Raw genomic sequence first — 19,869 nt, 5'->3', positions numbered from 1 at the left:
GGTGGAGGAAAAAAAACACAGACAATAACACCACAAATGTTGACAAAGGCTGGTGGTAAAATTAGCGTAGGGAAAGGGTTGAAATATTGGCATGTGAAATACCGTGGGGTATCTAGTTGTCAAAAAAAATTATTTGATGGAGTAAATTGAACTGACTAGCTTTAAAGATGTCTCAAATAGGACATGGTGGCAAAAGGGCCATATGTCAAAGCTCCAAGTTAAGAAATGGGCACTTCCCAAATGTGGCGTTTTACCTCCCAAACAAACGGATGCATGGTTGTATCACTGTATACTGGACATGTTGCTTAACACATATTGGGATGTTGTGTGACGGTGACTATTACGTTTGCACAGGTGCGGAAACCAGGATGCAGGGGATAAGGAATCAGTCTCTTTGGCGTGCCCAACAGGTACGGATGACTCCCGGGCAGGAGCAGAGTTGATAGCACAGTGCAACAAATGGTATAGTCCAGGTATCAGGCAGAGAATGTTCAGGCAATCCAGGTCAGGAGCAGAGAGGTCAACCAGGTCAATATGCAAGCAAAGATCGGTACCGGGTATCCAGCAGAGAATGGTCAGGCAATCCGGGTCGGGAGCAGAGAGGTCAACGAGGTTGATATGCAAGCAAAGGTCGGTACCGGGTACCAGGCAGAGAATGGTCAGGCAATCCGAGTCAGGAGCAACGAGGTCAATAAACATGAGATGGTCGGCAACAGGAATCAGCAGAGAACACCAGTAACAGGTAAGTATACAGCTTAGTTGTAAGAACAACTGAGCGTATCAGTGCTCAGTTTTTAAACTAGCCGCCCTTCTAGATCCCGAACTGGAGCGTGGCGGCACGAGCACCCGGGCGACGCGTCCCGGATGGGATCATGACGCCGCGGGTACTCTGGGACACGCTCTGTACGGGATCGCGTCGCAGTGGGTATTCGGGCGGCGCGCTCCGAATGGGAGCGTGGCGCCGCGAGCACCCCTGCGACGCACTCCGGATGGGACCGTGACAGTGACTTACTAGGAACTGTAAATGCACACCTGAAGTACAATTTGTGTGATAAAAAAAAACACAAAATAAATTGCTATTATGTGATATGATTGCTGCTATGAGAGCAATTGTCTCTACGATTGCCGGTTTCCTGGTTATAGCGTCCAAACTGTCATTGGTAGCTTTGGGGTGTTAAAGCAGGGTAATTTTATAGCTCGCCCTGCTGCATGATCTCTCAATAAGCGTTAACCACCATAATGCTGCGGTTGCGTCAAAGCTGTGGTTTTAGTCTTTAACAGCAGTGACCTGGAATCCAAAGGTGATTCTTGGACAGGTGTCAGTAAGGCTCTGCTGCAGCTCAAAATGCTGCAAAGCCAATTAAGGGGGAAGGCAGGTAATGATCAGTATGATATTCACTTGATGACCCCTCCTCAATTGTGACGGCTATCGCATAGAGAGAGGATTTATCCGAATGATACATGTAAAAAAAAATGGAAAAAACACACAAGCATTATTAGTAAAAGTTTACATAACTGGTTCAATTTTGACAATTTCTGACACTCATGATTTGGGGGCATGTTGTGACCCTGTGATTATGTAGTATTACACACATTTAGGTGTTGTTTTTTTAGGTGACTAAAGATTTTTCTTTCAGCTAACATTGGAGAAATACAAAAACACATATCCCATTGCTGTATTTGTTATGTAATAAAAAATAAGATGTTTATGCATGCGTAAAAAAAATTGTTATTGCCCTTGGTTTAAGTGGTTAGAAAATATATACTTTTGTTCATTTACTTTGACACCTTATATCATTTGTGCATTTTTTATAAAAGAAATCATACGTGACTATTTTATGTTACCAGATTTCAATACAAAAATATATACTTTATTCTACACAAATTCATTTTAAAGATACCCAAAGGAAGTTTTTAAAAATATGTTTGACACAACCATTTGTATATCATAAAATAGTAAGAATGTTTTGTTTTTATAGTTGGAATAGCACACTAAATAAGACAATATTAAGAAACCACCAATCATAAAAGGTAACAAGGGACTCTCTATGTTTAGAACAAGCTGGAAGAGCAACCCCAGGAATTACTCCAAACCCGGTAAGGGATGATTGCCTTGTGGTACCCTACGAGAAAACCAGCCAGTGTGTTGAAACATGCGAAGTAGAGAACAGTGGGTGGATGTATCTTAAGTGTGAATGTATGAGGACATCTAGTAAAAAGATGGCTTCCTTATGCAGAGAAGACTCCGTCCACTACATCTGGAAAATGTAACTAAGTCTCGTCGGGGACATGGCTAGGGTGAGTGGAATGCGGCTAGATCCATTGGGAAAGAATTGCCTTTTTCCCCACCGCTGCCACAGTTAACAGAAGTGACCTCTCTTTGACGGATGAATGACGTGTATCTGTGAGAGTAAATCCCACATAAGGCCCATTCAGGAGTCATAGTAAGGGGGAGTTTTAGCGATGTGGTAACATGTACATATAGCCTCCCAAAAGGTTTGAATCTGAGGGCAGGACCATAAACCCTGCATTAAGTCAGCATCTGGATAGTGACATTTAGGGCAAGTAGAATCCTTTGTGAGGCCTATTAATTTACAAAGTTTCGGAGGGAGATACACCCTGTGTAACAATTTCAGAAAAATCTCAGTATGGAGAGCTGGAGACTAATATTTTGGTAGCTGTAAATGTTGTGTCTATCAAACGGTCCGCTGTGAGGTGCCCTCGGTCCGTTGTCTCACACTCAATAAGTGGACGTATGAAACTGTATGGTAGGGATATAGAAGTAGGTCTGGTGTGTGTTAGAAGAGTCTGCACATCCAATCTACTATTTGTATTGGTAGATGTAAAGTGTGAGAAGACCTTGGACACATACCTGTAGATCTGAAGATAATGTAAACCATGAATGGGAATGACCAGGAAGCCATCATAGGATATTGCTGTTTTATTCTTTTGGGTCAGAAAATTAACCAGGAGTCGCCCCCCCCAAGAGAAAGAATAAACCACCGACTTTACCGTTCTGAAAAAAAAGGATTACATGTTAAATGTAAAAATAAAGAAAGGTTTGGGTTAAGGCCCTGGGTTTACCCTCACTGCTTTCCAGGCTTTGGCCGTATGGTACAGCAAACAATTATCTTTTATAGGGCCAGGCCAGTCAGAAGGAGCTAGGTGTAGGTCAGGCGTAACCTGGAGGGGGCAAGCACAGCATGGTTCATTTAAGATCCGCTCAAGTACTATTTTATAATTTGCTGCCAAATTGTAATCTAGAGGATTTGGGAGGTTAAGGCCACCCTGGGCAACTGGTTGCTGAAGTTTAAAAAGGGATATCCTATGCGTCTTGTTCTGCCACAGAAAATTACGGAGACATTTTTGAAGAGTATGAGAGGGAATGTCACTATTTTTTAAAAATAGCATTGACCTGTGAGGAAAAGCGGGAGTTTGCACCAGGATTGGAAGTCCTCTTCCATACGAGAGAGGATCAGAGAAAAGTTCATTTTATATAGGAAATATAAGTTGGCCTGGATCTGGAGACCCAAGTAAGTTATAGGCCCGGTAGAGGCCTATTTAAAAAGAAAGGTATCTCCCCAACCTTTCATAGCTTGATGGTAAATGGGCAAGGCTTCCATTTTATGAGGATTAATTAGGAAGTCCGAGGCCTGGTGGAACAAATGTAGTATAGACAGGAGATGTGGGATAGCTCGTTTAGGGTTGGACAAAAATAAAACCATCTGCTAAAACCACAGTTTTAAGTTCCACCTTGCCGATTCTAATACCCGCTATGGGCACAGGGGATTCCACAAGATGTTCTTCAACCTGGCGGTGGAACCTTTGATACAACGGTAACAGGGGGCAACCTGGCATAGTTCCCCTCCCTAGCGGGAAGAACCCCCAAGTTTAGGCAATTCACTGTCATTTGTGCTACAGGGGACTTATAGAAGGCCCGAAACAGATTTACGAACGGCAACCCAAAATTATGGTATTTAAAGAAACAGGTGAGGTAGTCCCATGAAATCCTGTCGAATGCCTTATCAGCGTCACACCTAACAATAATGTTGTGGATTTGTCATGTGTGCTTGGTGTGGTGTATAGCAGCTATAACATAAGCATATGTTTGTCACCTAAACTATAGTTAAATTATGGATATACGCCCAGTCTCGGGCATTGTTCTGCTTCACTATACATGAAGAAAGCACCACAGTGTCCTGAAAGCTTGTATTTACTATCCTATCACTCATTAAAGTATTAGGACAATACTGGATATGCAGAAAAATACCAACAAATTACATCAACCAAGGGTGAAGTGGAAATGAAAGCCCAGTGGTTAAATAGAAAATTTTGCAGGAGGCGGGGCAGGGAAAGTTCATAGGCTACTGGATTTATCCATTGTGTAATGTGACAATGGCCAATAAACTTAGGGGTGAGTTTCATGCATGGGACTTTCAACTAAAGATGGAGCCTGGAAAGGCATACTTTGTCACTAGGCCAGAAAGAGGGAGCCGGAAACCTGTGATCTTTGCACTGAATTCGGGGCCACAGAGTGTTTAGGTGCTGTAAGTGATCCTCTAATGCCAGTCTCAGCACAGTCTGATGTGATTCATTAGGACGAAGGCCGTAAACACATTAGCATGCCGAGATCCTGGAACTCTTGTACTGTTTCTGACACATTTTTCAGCAGGTCTGCCCAGTTATCCTGACTCTGGTTAGTGTGTTCTGTTGCACCATTATTCTGGGGTATATACACAGTAGAAGATGACACGTTTTCAATGCAGACAAACCACTTCCTTTGATGAAGATAGCCAGATCCCAAGCAGGGGGAAGCTTGAGGGGAAGAACAAAACGAGCCATCTTTGAGAACCGGTCAACAATGGTAGTATAGCGGTTAAAGGGTCTACAATAAAGTCCATGGCTAAATAGGACCAGGGGCGTTCACAAACGTGAGGGGCTGCAGGAGTCTTTGTAGTAGGTGATAAAGAGTAGAGGCACAGATCCGACAGGCCAAAATGAAATCAAGAACTTCACTCCTAGCTGGATGTCCTATATTCTTGCGTAAGTCAGGTATTATCTGCTTTGTCTCTATAGTTCAAGTTTCAGGCCCCTTGGTCAAACAAGCTTAAAGGAAGTTATCAGAGGGGGGGCATGGTCGGTGGACAGACACCATCCTGTGTCTCTTTTTCTTTGTTGTCGAGGATTGTTGAGGTGTGTGTGTTTCCATTTTTTAGTTTAAGGCAACTTTAATGTTAGCCTTTTTAAAGCATTTCAGATTAGTTAATTATTAAGCCCAAATAGAAAGGTACAAGCCGTGATGTTAATAAATGATGTGTGTGTTGATGATGACTCTGTATTAATTTGGATCCATCAGTCTAAGACTGAGCTGGAGGGTAAAGGGTTCCAGGTCTGTCTGCATGTGCTGCCCAACAGTAAGGTTTGCCCAAAATCCAGTGTTCTGGATACTTGGCCATTCACCCAGCAGAATGTAATTTATTGCTAGTAAACTGTGATGGGACATCTTTGTCAAGATTTCAGATTTTAGCTGTTTTCTGAAAAGCACTGTAGAGGCTGAGTTTGCCAGTTTGAGATTATGGCACTCATTCTGTGTTGGAGCTGCTACAAAAGCTGTTCGGGGAGAGTGGGGTTTTGGTCAGGAGGCTATCTGAAGAATAGGAAGGTGGGAATATGTGCAACCTCGCCTTGGGAGGTACAATGTATTTTTGTGGGGTTATTTGTTTTTTGGGAGTTATTTGTTCAGGATGCTGTTGACCCAGCGGAACTTCATTTGAGTAAGATTTTTTTCTTTCCAGGCCGTGATACAGTGCCTGGATCATTCCTACGTACATTGGGCAGCAAGAAAGGCTAGAGTTTCCCCAAATCCACCTTAATTTTGATCCTTGCCAGGTCTCTGGTAATTGAAGATTTAACACCCATGCCCAAAATGACCACTGCCACTAACAAAAATGCTTAGCACAACTCATTGTAATGCTATTGCCAGTAATCAAAATGGCTGGCACACATGCGCGAAATGTCACATACAGGCCATATGGTTACAACCTCGCTGAAAAGTCATTACTAGCACAATGGATAATAATTACATTAGGCCACAGAAAAACATTTGCATATTCAAAAACAATTCTTTACATTTGACAAAAACCCGGCCTCTGGATTCTTAACCAACATATCTTAACTTCATCATTTTAAAACCCGAGGTTTTCTCCAAATCTTCTTATTTCCATCCTCCTCTGAGCCCAGTAAATAAATGTATATCCAACAATCCAATTTTCAGATGTCGATCTAAAAGAAAAAATCATTAGCGTCTACAGTAGGTTAGGTCTTACATAAATCTTAAACTGCTAGGACTGCCCTCTCCCAATTCTTTTAAAATTTGATTTTTCTAAACCTTATCAGACAGCTTCCATTGCTGCACCGATTCTGAAAGAATGAGTTGAATAATTCTCTTTGCCAATAATTCTCTTAACCAAGAGCCAATAAACACTTTTTCAGAATGCTTCTAACTTGAAAATTGGTTAAAGGCAGACCAAATCAATGCATTAACCAATTTCCTGTAATATTGGGACACAGTGTCATAATTGCCTCTGTAGTTCTAAAAGGACATTTGCTTCCCCCTGTCAGGTACCTACCTCAGTTCCCTGTTGTAGGTATCTTCACCCGGCGAGGACTCCGCCGACACCGGCATCTTTATCCGCGGACCGCAGCAAAGATGTCCAGGTCGCATCCCCGACCTCTGTTGCGGCACTTGCAACGCAGGGCGCTTACCGGGAAAGGAGTGATGGCAGGGGAGGGGGCGTGTTTTGACACAGGAGGGCAGACCAGGGGCGGGACAAGTGGTGATGAACAGGGCACCATTGACTATGGGTGTAGGAGGAGGGCTGGGAGAGGAGTCAGGCTTTATACCCTGGTTTGCACCTGCTACTTTATGTAAGGACTTAGCTGCCTCTCCGGTCCCGCCCCCGCGACGCTCCCTCCTCAGGTGGCTTTCCAGGCAGCGAGTACCACCGCTACCTGGTCTGCGTCTTCACCGCACGGCCGACCCCGCAGCAAACAGGTGGCATAGCACCACGGTGTGGTCAAAATGTATTATTGCAAGTTATATCTGTAACATGCTCCTATAACCTCGGGTGACCTCTTCATGCAGGACACGCCGCCTCCTCCTCTCCCTATTCAAACCTGGACTTCCTCTTCTGGGTCACCCTTGGTTGGTGTATTTTGCTACTTGCTTGTGCATTTGATTGAGACTGATTGCTCCATTTTGACTCGGCTTGTTGACCACGTTCCTGTCTCTCTGATTTGGCTCCTGATCCGTGCTCTTCTGGTATTGATTCGGCTTGTTGACCTCGTCTCTGGATTCTGATTCGGCTTATCCTGATTACCTGTTTTACCCGGTTGGTTCTGTCACATAGCCGGGTCCAAACAGATGACTGAAAGGACCCAGCGCGCCCAAAGATTGTGTGCAGGAGTTACGGTGCAGTAGCGGAGTTGAACAGGGCCTGGTTGCAGAGTGACCACACTCACCCAGGTGATGAGCACCTAGAGTTGTGCAGCCAAACACCAGCACCCTGATATAGCAGCGGATGAAGTCCAGAATGAAGTAAAGTGATATCCTGCAGGCACCCTGGAGCAGGCATGAAACTTATCACTAGAATCACGTGCAGGATGCTGCAGGCAGGAAGTATGGAAGCTAAGCAAAGGATATAGCAGAAACATAACAAGCAAGGGACAGGGAGACCAGGCACAAAACATAACCAGACAAGATATACATGTTACAAGGCACTAAAGTGAACCAGACAAGGAATAAACATTACTAGACAAGATATACATGATACAGGGCACAACAAAGGACAGGGAACAAGGCAAGGAACACAGGGGAAGGAGTGAGGAGCCAGAATCCTCGGACGCTTCTCCTTAAAGCAAGGATAGGCCATATTAACTAGGACATGGGGAGAGGAGAGAGGAACCAGAATCCTCAGATGAACAAGGGAGAAGGGCAAAGGTACATAAGAGACAGACAAACATGAATACAGGAACTAGCCTAGAACTGTGTGATAACAATTGGAGATTCCGTCACATCGTATGGCCATAGTATGCTTAGCCCACTACTACGCCAAAGTACTCCAATGACGGTGGGTCCTAAATCTAATCCCTGCTGACAGTGGTACGAAACAAACCAAACATGTAATCCAAACACATAGCACTGAGACATACCTTAGACTGCAGACTGAGACAAACAGAACACACAGGTGGGGCACACCTTATAAAGGAAACAGAGCTGAAGCAGAAGCAAGGAATGGAAGATCAGAACAGAGCAAAAGGAAATCCAGGAATGGATCGAAGCAAAACAGGGGAACTGAAGCGAGAGCAAGATATGCAGCTCCGCAGCCTGGGCAAAACGTGACAGGTTCTCTGACTTTCTGGTTCCTGTTTGGCCTGGCTCACTCCGCCATCCGGGGTCCTACGTCACCAAATCATTGCACTTTATCTGGTCTCTCTGCGCTGTGCTCCAACCCCTAGAGCCACTAGACCGGATTGCACCAAAAAAAAAAGCTGTAACAAAAGCTGTTTTTAAAAAATAATCTTCATATTTATTCCAACATACTAAAACCTAGCTCTTGCGGTAAATCATAACAGATAGGTCTCCTTGTCTCCTGAGTATGCTAAATAAAACCATAACCTTTTTAAAGTTTGTGTAATTAAAAAATCCTTAAACATATATTACTTACTGGGCAATCAAAAAAAAAAAAATAAGACACTGTGAAAAACCTTTTCTAATTAAATCCAAATCAAATTTTCAAGCCATCTCAATGTTGGCATTCAGCTCATCAACATCCTTACTATTTGTAAAGCATGACCACAACTTCCATGCTTTCTTGTAGGCTTCCTACGTAGACAGAGATCTAGCAATTAATAAGCTTACCTGGAAGAAGTCAATTCACAAAAGCTATGTGGAACCGCCAACCTTTCTCTCTCCCCTTTAGGTACCAGCATTCTGAAAGCTCGACATCCAAGCTTCAGCGACTGCGACAGCGCATCAGCGATAACATTCTTCTTACCTGGGACATGTTTAGCTTTCAGCCATATGTTATTAGACATAAATAAACCAGACCCGGGAAAAGCGGAAATTAATGCAACAGTCAGTGAGGTAAAATCAAAAACGGAAAAACTTGCGTCCTTGATTAAACTTGAGTATTTAAAGGGTTGTTACTTTACCTGCAAATCAGACTGCCTTGGAGTAAGCACATAGGCGGAAAACGCGTCAAGCATGAGGTCGGATCCAGCAGAAGCCTTTGTCACTGTTGCTGTCTAAGGGCGCGAATAAAGTTTTTCTGTTTTTGATTTTACCTCTGACTGTTGCATTAATTTCAGCTTTTCCCAGATGTGCACCCGCTCGTTTGATTTGGTGAGCTCCAAGCCTGGACTTGAAGTGAGTTCTTCCATGTTGTGGCACCCAGAGGAGCGTTACATTGACGTTTGGGGAGGCTTGAGCGTGGTCAATACTAGTGTAAGTTTGATAAATAAACCAGACACCTCCATAAATTAATAACAAGGATTTAGCCTTTTATGTATTAATAACCATACCTGGGAACTCTCCGGATTTTGCCTGGTGAACTCTGGTAGAAGCGCTGCTTCTCTGGTTTGGCACCCAAATCCTGGCACGCCCAACTCCCCACCCATTTCCCTTTTTAAATGAGGGTGTTTCCCATGATGTCAGCTGGAACGCCCACTGACGTTGGCAGGAATGCCCACTACACCAGCGGGACCGCCTACCTACATCAGTGGGCAGTCCTGGGTGCATCCCCCAAGGGTGAGCTCCAGGTAGCCGGAGACCACAAGTTCCCAGGTATGTTAATAACCCAAACAACTCCTATATTGTCGCATTTTAATAATAATAATAGTAATATTTTATTATCCCACAAGTGTCCCCAAAATTTTAAAGGAACCACCATGGGAAACAATTTTAGCAAGATCATATTTTTATTTCATCCAGCTTCAAACCATTCTTGGGGCCAATTTACCTTGCCAAAATATAACAATGCCCCTGCAGCATCAGAAAAAAATCCACAGCATCGTCAATTAATTTGTCCTGTGAAATTGCTGTAATTTTTTTTTAAGAAATAAGTCCCATGCATTGGAATCCTCCTTTACTTGGTTTGTAACCCAAACTCTAAACACAGTTTAGTAACCCAAGTAATAACTGAAAGCTATTTACTGTCACTTTCTTTAGCTTTTAAAACCACACCAATTATAAACTGTATCGGTCTTATCTCTATGCAATCTAAACCCTATACATCTCAATACCAAGAAACTGTAAAGATGTTAACGCTCAGCATTACCAATAAATAAATCATCTAACGTATTCCTGAATCCAATCCTGCTAGTCTTTTATCTGACCATTCTATGAATGATGCAAATGCATCAAAATAAAAACATGAAATACAACTACCCACAGGCAAGCATTTGTCAAAAAAAATTCACCTTTGAATTGAAAACCTAAAGAAGGAAAGCAAACTAGGTTAATTGGCAAGGGCCTAAATGCTGCCTCAATGTCCACTTTGCTAATAACGCATTATTTCCGAACAACCTATCCCTAATCTAAATGTATTGGAAAATCGAACTTATTCATTTCATCATTGAGAGAACTAACTCTAGGGGAAGATAAACGATGAATTAATCTAAATTAACCTTTCTTTTTGCTCGGCAATAGAATGTTTTACCTAGAAAAAAATAAAATCCTATGAATGTGGTTTATTACACCACTCGGGGGATGTTGCTAAAAATTGAGCAGTGGAACGAAGTCAGTGGGAAAAAAGATACTAAGCAAAATTACATACAAAAATGTGTTTTTAATTGTTATTTTGTGAGTATACTAACAATAGACAGGTGTAAAAGGTGTAAAATAGCCCCGATCTCTAAAGGGTTAGTCACTCTTTAGAACGAAATTAGGGTTGAAGGTGTAAAATAGCCTCGATCTCTAACCGGTTAGTCACTCTTTAGAACGGATAGTTATCGATAGAGCTGCTGTTCTCTGCACTAATGATTAAAGTAAAAATATTTTCGACATAAACAGAATACGTCATTCATTTTCTTTTCACGCAGGCACTACCAAGGACGACTATTCCGGGGCCCTTGCCTTAGAAGGGAAATCCGGCTGCTCTGCGCAAACTCCTTCCTTTCCTGCTCAGGCCGCCAAAGAAGCCGCTGAGGTGAGGGATCAATGGGTTCTGTAATCTGTTGAAAATCCAAGTCATCCTGCTAGCACCGATCCTCTGGGTTTATTAAGTGTGCTGGAAAAGACTTTGATATATTTGTTTAGTATATATTGTAGAGTAGCAACTTTCTTTGCTGAGATTGTTTTAAGAAGTGGACGTAGGCCGCAGCCGCCTATGTTGCTGGTCTACGAAGGCATTAGTATAGTTGCTCTGAAGGTGCTGCTTGGGGATTCATTTTAAAAATGAGTTTTGGTTGTCTGTTCAGTGCGAATGGTCAACGTGACATTGTCTTCCGTCGTCTAATATTTAGCGAAGAACGGTAGCGGCTGACTGTTATACATATTTGGCGTGTGACTGCTGGGCATATATCATACGGTACGGTTTTTGCTTTAACGAATAATTGCGATTGCGTCAGGGGCTGCTACTCGAGTATTCACAGCGTTTTGGGATTTGTGGTATTACAGGATGTGATCTTTAACCGGTCTACAAACCATAGTGCTGGCTTCTGGACTATGTGAATTTTAAACTGGTAATTGTGTACTGTGCGTGTAAAACAACAACAACAAAAAAAAAAAAACCCTGAGATGTGTTTGGTGTGAGTGGTTTTATAATTTTCTTAAATTTTTTTATAACAGATGTTGATGCCCAAGAAGGACCGTATTGCCATCTATGAGCTCCTCTTTAAGGAGGGTGTCATGGTGGCCAAAAAGGATGTTCATATGCCAAAGCATCCAGAGTTGGCTGACAAAAATGTGCCCAACCTTCACGTTATGAAGGCCATGCAGGTATGGGATGTTTTTTTGAATTTCAGCATTTCCATCAATTTATCTGGTTTTGTGCCCGTTTCCTCTTTCCAGCAGTATTGTATTTTTGCTTCTCAATCCTGCTATTCCTTTTATTTGTGCAGATAATGTCATATCCCATTTGCTTTTTAAAGCAAAAGCAGATTCCATAGTTCTATTACAACTGGAATTGATAAAACGAACATTACAATTCTCAATATACAAGTTAACATGCATTAAAACATACTGGCACAGAAGAGGGCTCTCCTTGTCTGCTTACAGTGTGTGTGTAATACATCCTCATACAATTGCTTAAATATGTCTTGTATCCATAAACAAGCATTATATGGTCCACCACAGCCAGCACACCTGTAAGATAACCTCTTACTCTAAAACGCTAGCTAGCAAAAGTGTTAATGCTTTATATTGGCACTTTTTTGTTGTGAATGTCTCAAGTTTGTGAGACTACTTTGATGCCATTATACAGGGACAGCTCATCCTTCATGGACATCACAATGTTGGCCCATAACGAACAATGAAGTAGCTGAAACTGGAGCACTCTTCCTTTAGTAAATTAACATCTTTGTACAGCCCCAAAAATCTATCTGGGAAAACATCACCACAGTGGGGTTTTTCTTGTAAACTGTAGCTATATTTACAGCCTACAAACCTTCTCTCTCTAGTCCCTTAAATCTCGTGGCTATGTAAAAGAGCAGTTTGCCTGGCGACACTTCTATTGGTACCTGACCAATGAAGGTATACAGTACCTGCGTGATTTCCTGCACTTGCCCCCAGAGATCGTTCCTGCAACTCTGAGAAGGAGTCGCCCTGAAACTGGCAGGCCCCGCCCTAAAGGTGAGTAAACGCTTTACATGTTTGTTTCTCAGGGGAACTGAAGTCTGAAACACCACCATTGAGTTTCATGTAAAATGGGTACTGTAATGACCTAACTGCAAGAAATATTTTTATATCTTAGCCTGCTACATCACAGGAACATATATCTTAAAATGTTGGCGAGACATGGTTGCTTCATGTACACAGTCCATATTTAATAGAATTCGTGATGACAGGATTACATAGTTGCTAACAAATACACTTTCAACACGGATTAATATGCTAGCAGTAGGATGTCAAATGAAGAGCTTGTGAACCAGAAACCATTCCCTTGTAGATCCTTAGTCTCATACATTACAAATGCTGCTCTCTGTGGACTGACGGGCTCTGGGATACAGGTGACTTGTTAGAAGGATCAATGTATACGTTTAGTTTTATCTAGATAAAGGGTTCCCCTCCTGCACAGGGAGACTCTCAAAGCTGTGTTTGTAAGCTTTCTAGTGGGAGGTGGCCTGTGGGACTGAGTGATAGACCCCATGTACATGTCACTCTCCTTTACAGAAAAGACATATGTACCTTTTTAAGAAACAAAATTGTTTGAACTCATATCTGCACCTATTAACTTTTTTTTAAAGTAATGGACAAACTTCCTAATACCACTGGGTGCAAGAAGTTTCCTTGTCTTGGGAAAGGAATGGTTTCTCTAGGTTTTTAATTGCAGTCCCTCATCACCAGGCTAATATACCTTTGCTGCAAAGTTAACACTTTGGTCCCATGCTTGTCTTCTGCCCTCCACAACCACTTATTTGCAAAAGCAAATATGAAAATGTAAAGAGACCTTGCAGCCAACACAAGCATTAAATTTCATATGGTTGGTGTTTCCTTTCAAATAAAACTGAAAATGTGTCCATTTTTTAAATCCTGTTGACAACTGAAGCTTTTTCAAATTCTTATGTTTTATTTGTTTTTCTTTCTAACTTGCTCTGTCCCCTTCACAGGATTAGAGGGTGAGCGCCCAGCACGGCTGTCACGTGGTGGTGAGGCTGATAGAGACACATACAGACGCAGTGCTGCTCAACGTAAGTTTTTATTGATTTTTCAGTAGTGTAGTAAAGTCGTAATGGGAAAGCTATTGGTTAGAAACCACTTTTTGTAAGGAAAGGTCTTCTGGACACTTAACTAAAGGCCCCAGGCTGTAGTTTACCAAGTGTTTGTTACAGTGACTTCCCACGATGTGACAGTTTCAAGTACTGCAACAGTTCAAATGTTCCGACGTTTTGATCTGGTCAGGGTATTTACAGTTAAAAAGTTAAATCTTGGCCCCAGCTGTCAAAAGTGGGCGGGGCAAGCTCACATGCCCCTGCAGGAATTTAGCACTGTATATATATAATATATATTATAATAAAAAAAAAAAGGGGCAGGGAGAGTCTGGGAATGGACTTACACGCAACAGTGCAGTCCCTGATTAATGTTAATCTATAAATAAATGATAGATTGATGTGAAGAGAAATGTTCAACAGTTCTGTTTAAAAACACATGTTCCATAGCTGGTGCTGATAAGAAGGCAGAAGCTGGAGCTGGTGCAGCAACGGAATTTCAGTTTGTAAGTATAATTTAATACATTGACATGTAAAATACTGTATGCAAACATGTTATCTGTCTGCAGTATGTTCAGTTAATGTGATATATGCCTCATGCAGTACATTGACTATTTTTTTTTTTCCCTCTCACAGAGAGGAGGATTTGGCCGTGGCCGTGGACAGCAGCCTCCCCAGTGACATAAATGAGTTATTGTTGTGAATAATAATAATAAAAAAAAAAAATTCGTATTTGCTAGTCTGATGTTTACTTCAAAGTCCAACCTACGCCAAACCAAATCTAGGCAGCAACTCTCACAAATACCATGCACTTATTTCATTCTATTATACAGTTTAAAGAGAAATGCTCTCACCCGAACACCCTGTGACGCTGCATTAATTGAGGACTTAACCTATTCATTTATTTTTTGTCAAGTTTAACCCGTTAAGCACCAGTCTTTCCAGTTGGCCAATTCAATGTATCCCTATCAAACCAAATATTTTTGAAAACTAGACTGTGCTTAAAGTGCTGGTATTTTTCTACCAGCCAGTTTTAAAGATTGGGGAAGTTTGTTTCATGGGTTTTTTTCCCCCATGACTTATACTTCAGGTTTAAATTTACAGTTCCTGGTATACAGTTTTGTGAAAAAGAACACCCTCTTTAAATTTTCCGGTTTACATATACAGTGGATATAAAAGTCTACACACCCCTGTTTAGATGCCAGGTTCTTGTGGTGTTATAGAATGAGACAAAGATAAATCATGTCAGAACTTTTTCCACCATTGATGTGTCCTATAACATGAACAATTCAAATGCAAAACAAACTGAAATCTTTGAGGGGGGGCACAAAAACCTGGCTGCATAAGTGTGCACACCCTTAAACTAATACTTTGTTGAAGCCCCTTTTGACTTTATTACAGCAATCCGTCTTTTTGGGTATGAGTCTATTACCATGGCACATCTTGACGGGGCAATATATGCCCACTCTTCTTTCCAAAAGTTCTACAAGTCTCGTGCACAGCCCTCTTCAGATCACCCAACAGATGATCAATTGGATTCAGGTCTGGGCTTTGGCTGGGCCATTCCAAAACATTATTCTTCTGCCGATGAAGCCATGCTTTCATGGATTTGGATATGTGCTTTGGGTCGTTCTCATGCTGAAAGGTGAACTTCAGCTTCCCAACGAACACCTGAAGGTTTTGTGCCAAAATTGTCTGGTATTTGAAACTTCATAATTCCCTCTACCATCAGGCCCCAGTTCCAGCTAAAGAAAAACAGCCCCAAAGCATGATGCTGCCACCACCATGCTACTCTGTGGGTATGGTGTTCTTTGGGTGATGTGCAGTGTTGGTTTTGTGCCAAACATACCTTTTGGAATTATGACCAAAAGGTTCAACCTTGGTTTCATCAGACCATAATGCATTTTCCCACGTGGTTTTGGGGGACTTGATTGTGTTTGCAAACTTCAGCCGGGTGTGGATGTGTTTCTTAGTAAGAAAAGTCTTGTCTTGCCACACTACCCCATAGCCCATTCATATGAAGAATATGGGAGATTGTCCAATGTAGCACACAGCCAGTACTTGCCAGACATTCCTACAGTTCCTTTAATGTTGCAGTCGGCCTCTTGTAAGCCCTCCCTGGCCAGTTTTCTTTTCATCAATTTTGCAGGGCTGTCCAACTTTATTTGTGATTAATCAGTCACTTTAAATGATAGGTATGTAATGACCTATATTTAACATGAGTTTAAATGTGACTGGTTAATTCTGAACACGGCCCCAGTTACAAGAGGGTGTGCATGCTTATGCAACAAAGTTATTGTGAGGTCCCCCCTCCCCTCAAAGATTTCTGCTTGTTTTGCAATTGTTCACATTATAGGTCACATTAAAGGTGGAAAAAGTTCTGACATGATTTAGCTTTGTCTCATTCTTTAACACCACAAGAACCTGGCGTTTTTACAGGGGTGTGTAGACTTTTTATATCCACTGTATTCACATATTAGGACACAATCTGTTGGCAGGTCTAACAGGTAAATACATTAGACAATGTACAACACATGTCATTACACTGTCATGATTTATTCCACAAAATGGAGAAGCCATATGCAACAACTAAGTACACCCTTACGGCTTCCATAAGAATTAAGATGCTAATCAAATGCCCTTGCTTGATCATCAGCAAGTGTGGCCACCTCTATAAATGCCAGTCTGGTGGTCTGGAGCATTAAGGTGTGTGTTAACAATGCCATGGAGCAAACAACAGCAATGATCTTAGAGAAGCAATTATTCAAGCTGCCCTTCAATCTGTGAAGTGTTATAAGGCCGTTTCCAAACAATTCATGATTAAAAAGTGGAAAACATTCAGGACGGTTGCCAATCTTGCAAGAAGTGCACGTCCCAGCATATCCCAACAAGGTCTGTTGGACAGATGAGGCCGAAGTGGAGATGTTTGACCATAATGCACAGCTGGCTGCTAGCAGTTGTGTTTGTCCCCTAACTGGGTGAAAAACAGGTTGCGGGACCACATGTGGAATCTTCTAGGAAGGTCTCCAAACACCTAGCATGCAACTGGCCATGAGTAATTCAAAAGTTGGTGTGCTCTGTTCCAAACTCAGAGAGGATGATGGCAAGAAATTCTTGAAATAAATCTTAAGAGCATGTGTGAGCTTTTCAGGACCCAGCTTTTTTTTTTAATCTTCAACTGTACTCCTTAAGCAAGCATCCGTTTCATTCAGGAGAATGGAGCCTTCATTCAGAGATTTTCAGAGAAATTGGCACTACCAGACATACACTTGAGGGTGTCTATGATAAACAGACAGGAGCCTTTTTCTTCATTTCTTCTGAAAGAGGACCCCTGGCCTTGAATGCCTTCACCCATAATTGGTCAGGCAGTCTAGCCTACATGTTCTGTTTCTATTCCTGTCCAGAGTAATAAGGAAGATCAGGACAGACTGGGCAAATGTCATCCTGGCTGTCCCAAATTTTCTGAGGAGAATATGGTACGCATGCAGATCTTCTGTTGATGTCTATAAGTCTGCCCTCTCATCTTCCAGACCATCCAGACCTGCTTTCTCAAGGTTGTGTGCTTCACCCGTCTAAACACTACACCAGCTGACGCCCTGGAGATTGAGAGGGTTTTCCTACTCTTTCCTCTTCAGTAATAGACATCCTATTGGTAAGTAGAAAACTAGTCATAATACCCCAAGCCCTAGCGTTCATGAGTGATTTTTGGGACTTTAATTAGACCTATCATAGCTAGGTCAAACGTTTATGGCACTACAGATTATGACCTCAGTCTAGAACTTTCGTGCCTCCATGGGACCTAACACAGGTACTAAAATGCCTTACCATGCATCCCTTTGAACCTCTTGATTCAATCTCCATTTGCCCTTGCATTGAAGGTGGTTTCTGATAACAATCGCAAGTGCCCGTAGAGTGTCTTAACTACAAGCTCTGTCCTCCCCTACATTTTAAAAAAAAATACTGGATAGAAACACAATGTTTTGACATTATGCTTGCTTACCACCAGAATTAATTGCCGAGAAATTCTCTACCTTTATGTGGTGGCAAGACATCCTAACTATGGAGTTTTTAAGACCATACTTTTACACACAGTTTTTGATTCACCTCATACTTTTTTGGAGTTGCTCTATAATCTCCTACACAGAAATTATATTAAGTGTTACTCACCTGGGATTTATTTATCACATAATCTCTGGCTTTGTCACAAAATCCTGATAGTTCTGATGTGGATACATTAGGACATAGTGTAAGAGGCTAAATAAATCTGGACATTATCACTCCAGAACTTATTTTGGGGTCTTACAACATAACGTGGGGACAATCTAGGAGGCTAATACACTTGATAATGTATAATACAATAGTGGTTAGAACGAGAACCACCCTTGCTGGGACTGTGGAGAACAAAAGTGATGCTTTGTATTCAAGTAGAATGGACTAACTCATTGATTGACAAAGAGTGAGTTGGAGAAAATCTATTTTCAACTTTATTTGCACAATGGGTAGACAGACTATTCAACAAATACACATTTGTTTTAAATACACCAAGCTTTAAATATGTACCTCCTCGGTTGTTGATGCAACCTATCTTCAGAGGTGAGAGAGGTTAGTGCTCTAGTCTTGGGAGGCTGTGAATGCCCAGACATGGAGGATTGAAGAGTTTGACAGCCTTGAGATCACGGGCAGCCAAGTAAGACCTGTAAATTAGAGTCTGAGCAAACAAAGAGATTATAAGGTTTTTGTTGTATTACCTTTATACACTTTAAGGTAACATAGTAACATAGTTCATAAGGTTGAAAAAATACCAAAGTCCATCGAGTTCAACCTATATACCTATTGTGTCCCTACTGAGTTGATCCAGAGGAAGGCAAAAAACCCTTATGAAGCAGATGCCAATTGCCCCATCCTTCCCGACTCCAAATATGGCAATCAGAATAAATCCCTGGATCAACGTTCTGTCCCTATTAATCTAATATCCATAACTTGTAATATTATTGCTTTCAAGAAACACGTCCAGGCTGCTTTTGAACTCTTTTATTGAGTTTACCATTACCACTTCCTCTGGCAGAGAGTTCCATAGTCTCACCGCTCTTACTGTAAAGAACCCCCGTGTCACGTACCTATACCCCGAAACTTGAAGAACCGCAACTTCACCCTGGGAGATACCGAACGGGAAGGCCCAAAGGGAACACCCAGGGCCGAAGAGATAATGAGCAGCCAGAGGACAGGGTATAGGCAAAATAATTAAGGCAGTCTCTGAGGAGTAGATGGCAGTAGCGTGGACAGTGAAGGTAGCACCGGAACTGCAAAACGGAGTGAAGAAATCAAGCCAGGATTCGGTACATGGAGGAGTTACTCAGACAAGCCAGGATTCGGTACACGGAGGAGTTAGTCAGACAAGCCAGGATTCGATACACGGAGGAGTTAGTCAGACAAGCCAGGATTCGATACACGGAGGAGTTACTCAGACAAGCCAGGATTCGGTACACAGAGGAGTAAGTCAGACAAGCCAGGATTCGGTACACAGAGTAGTAAACAAAGTAGGAGCAGCTAGCAGCACGTCAGACTCAAAGACCACACAAGGGTAAAGTGCAGGAGACCAGCAGGCTTTTTAAATTAGGAGCCACACCAAGCCACGCCCCCGGAACTGCACAGGAGATTGCTCAGGCAGCAACACCCCCAGTCATCTCCCAGCCTGGGCACGCCTCCTCCTGTGACTCACACGCAGGTTGCTAGGAGACATGTGGCTAGGAGCAGCTACACTAGTTTTGCTGCTATGCCGCAAATGTGAGGAACGGCGCCCTGACAAGGATTCTCCGGAGAGGTAAGTTGTGACACCCCGTCTGTGCTGGTGTAGAAACCTTCTTTCGTCTAGCCGTAGAGGATGTTCCCTTGTTATAGATACAGTCCTGAGTATAAATAGGTCCAGGGAGTGATCTCTGTACT

At 42.2% G+C, this 19,869-nt stretch overlaps 1 protein-coding gene across 1 annotated transcript; it reads left to right on the top strand.

The window, feature by feature from the left end:
• Positions 1–11,053: 11,053 nt before the first annotated feature.
• On the top strand, positions 11,054–14,624 carry RPS10 (ribosomal protein S10). Its single transcript, XM_053457856.1, has 6 exons — positions 11,054–11,207; positions 11,849–11,998; positions 12,679–12,850; positions 13,828–13,908; positions 14,377–14,432; positions 14,563–14,624. The coding sequence occupies exons 2-6, from the start codon at positions 11,849–11,851 to the stop codon at positions 14,605–14,607; spliced, it is 504 nt and encodes a 167-aa protein (XP_053313831.1). The 5' UTR covers positions 11,054–11,207; the 3' UTR covers positions 14,608–14,624.
• The last annotated feature ends 5,245 nt before the right edge of the window (positions 14,625–19,869 follow it).

Source organism: Spea bombifrons, chromosome 2 (genome assembly GCF_027358695.1).
Source record: "Spea bombifrons isolate aSpeBom1 chromosome 2, aSpeBom1.2.pri, whole genome shotgun sequence".
NCBI lineage: Eukaryota > Metazoa > Chordata > Amphibia > Anura > Pelobatidae > Spea > Spea bombifrons.
This window is presented reverse-complemented; position numbering and strand designations above follow the sequence as displayed.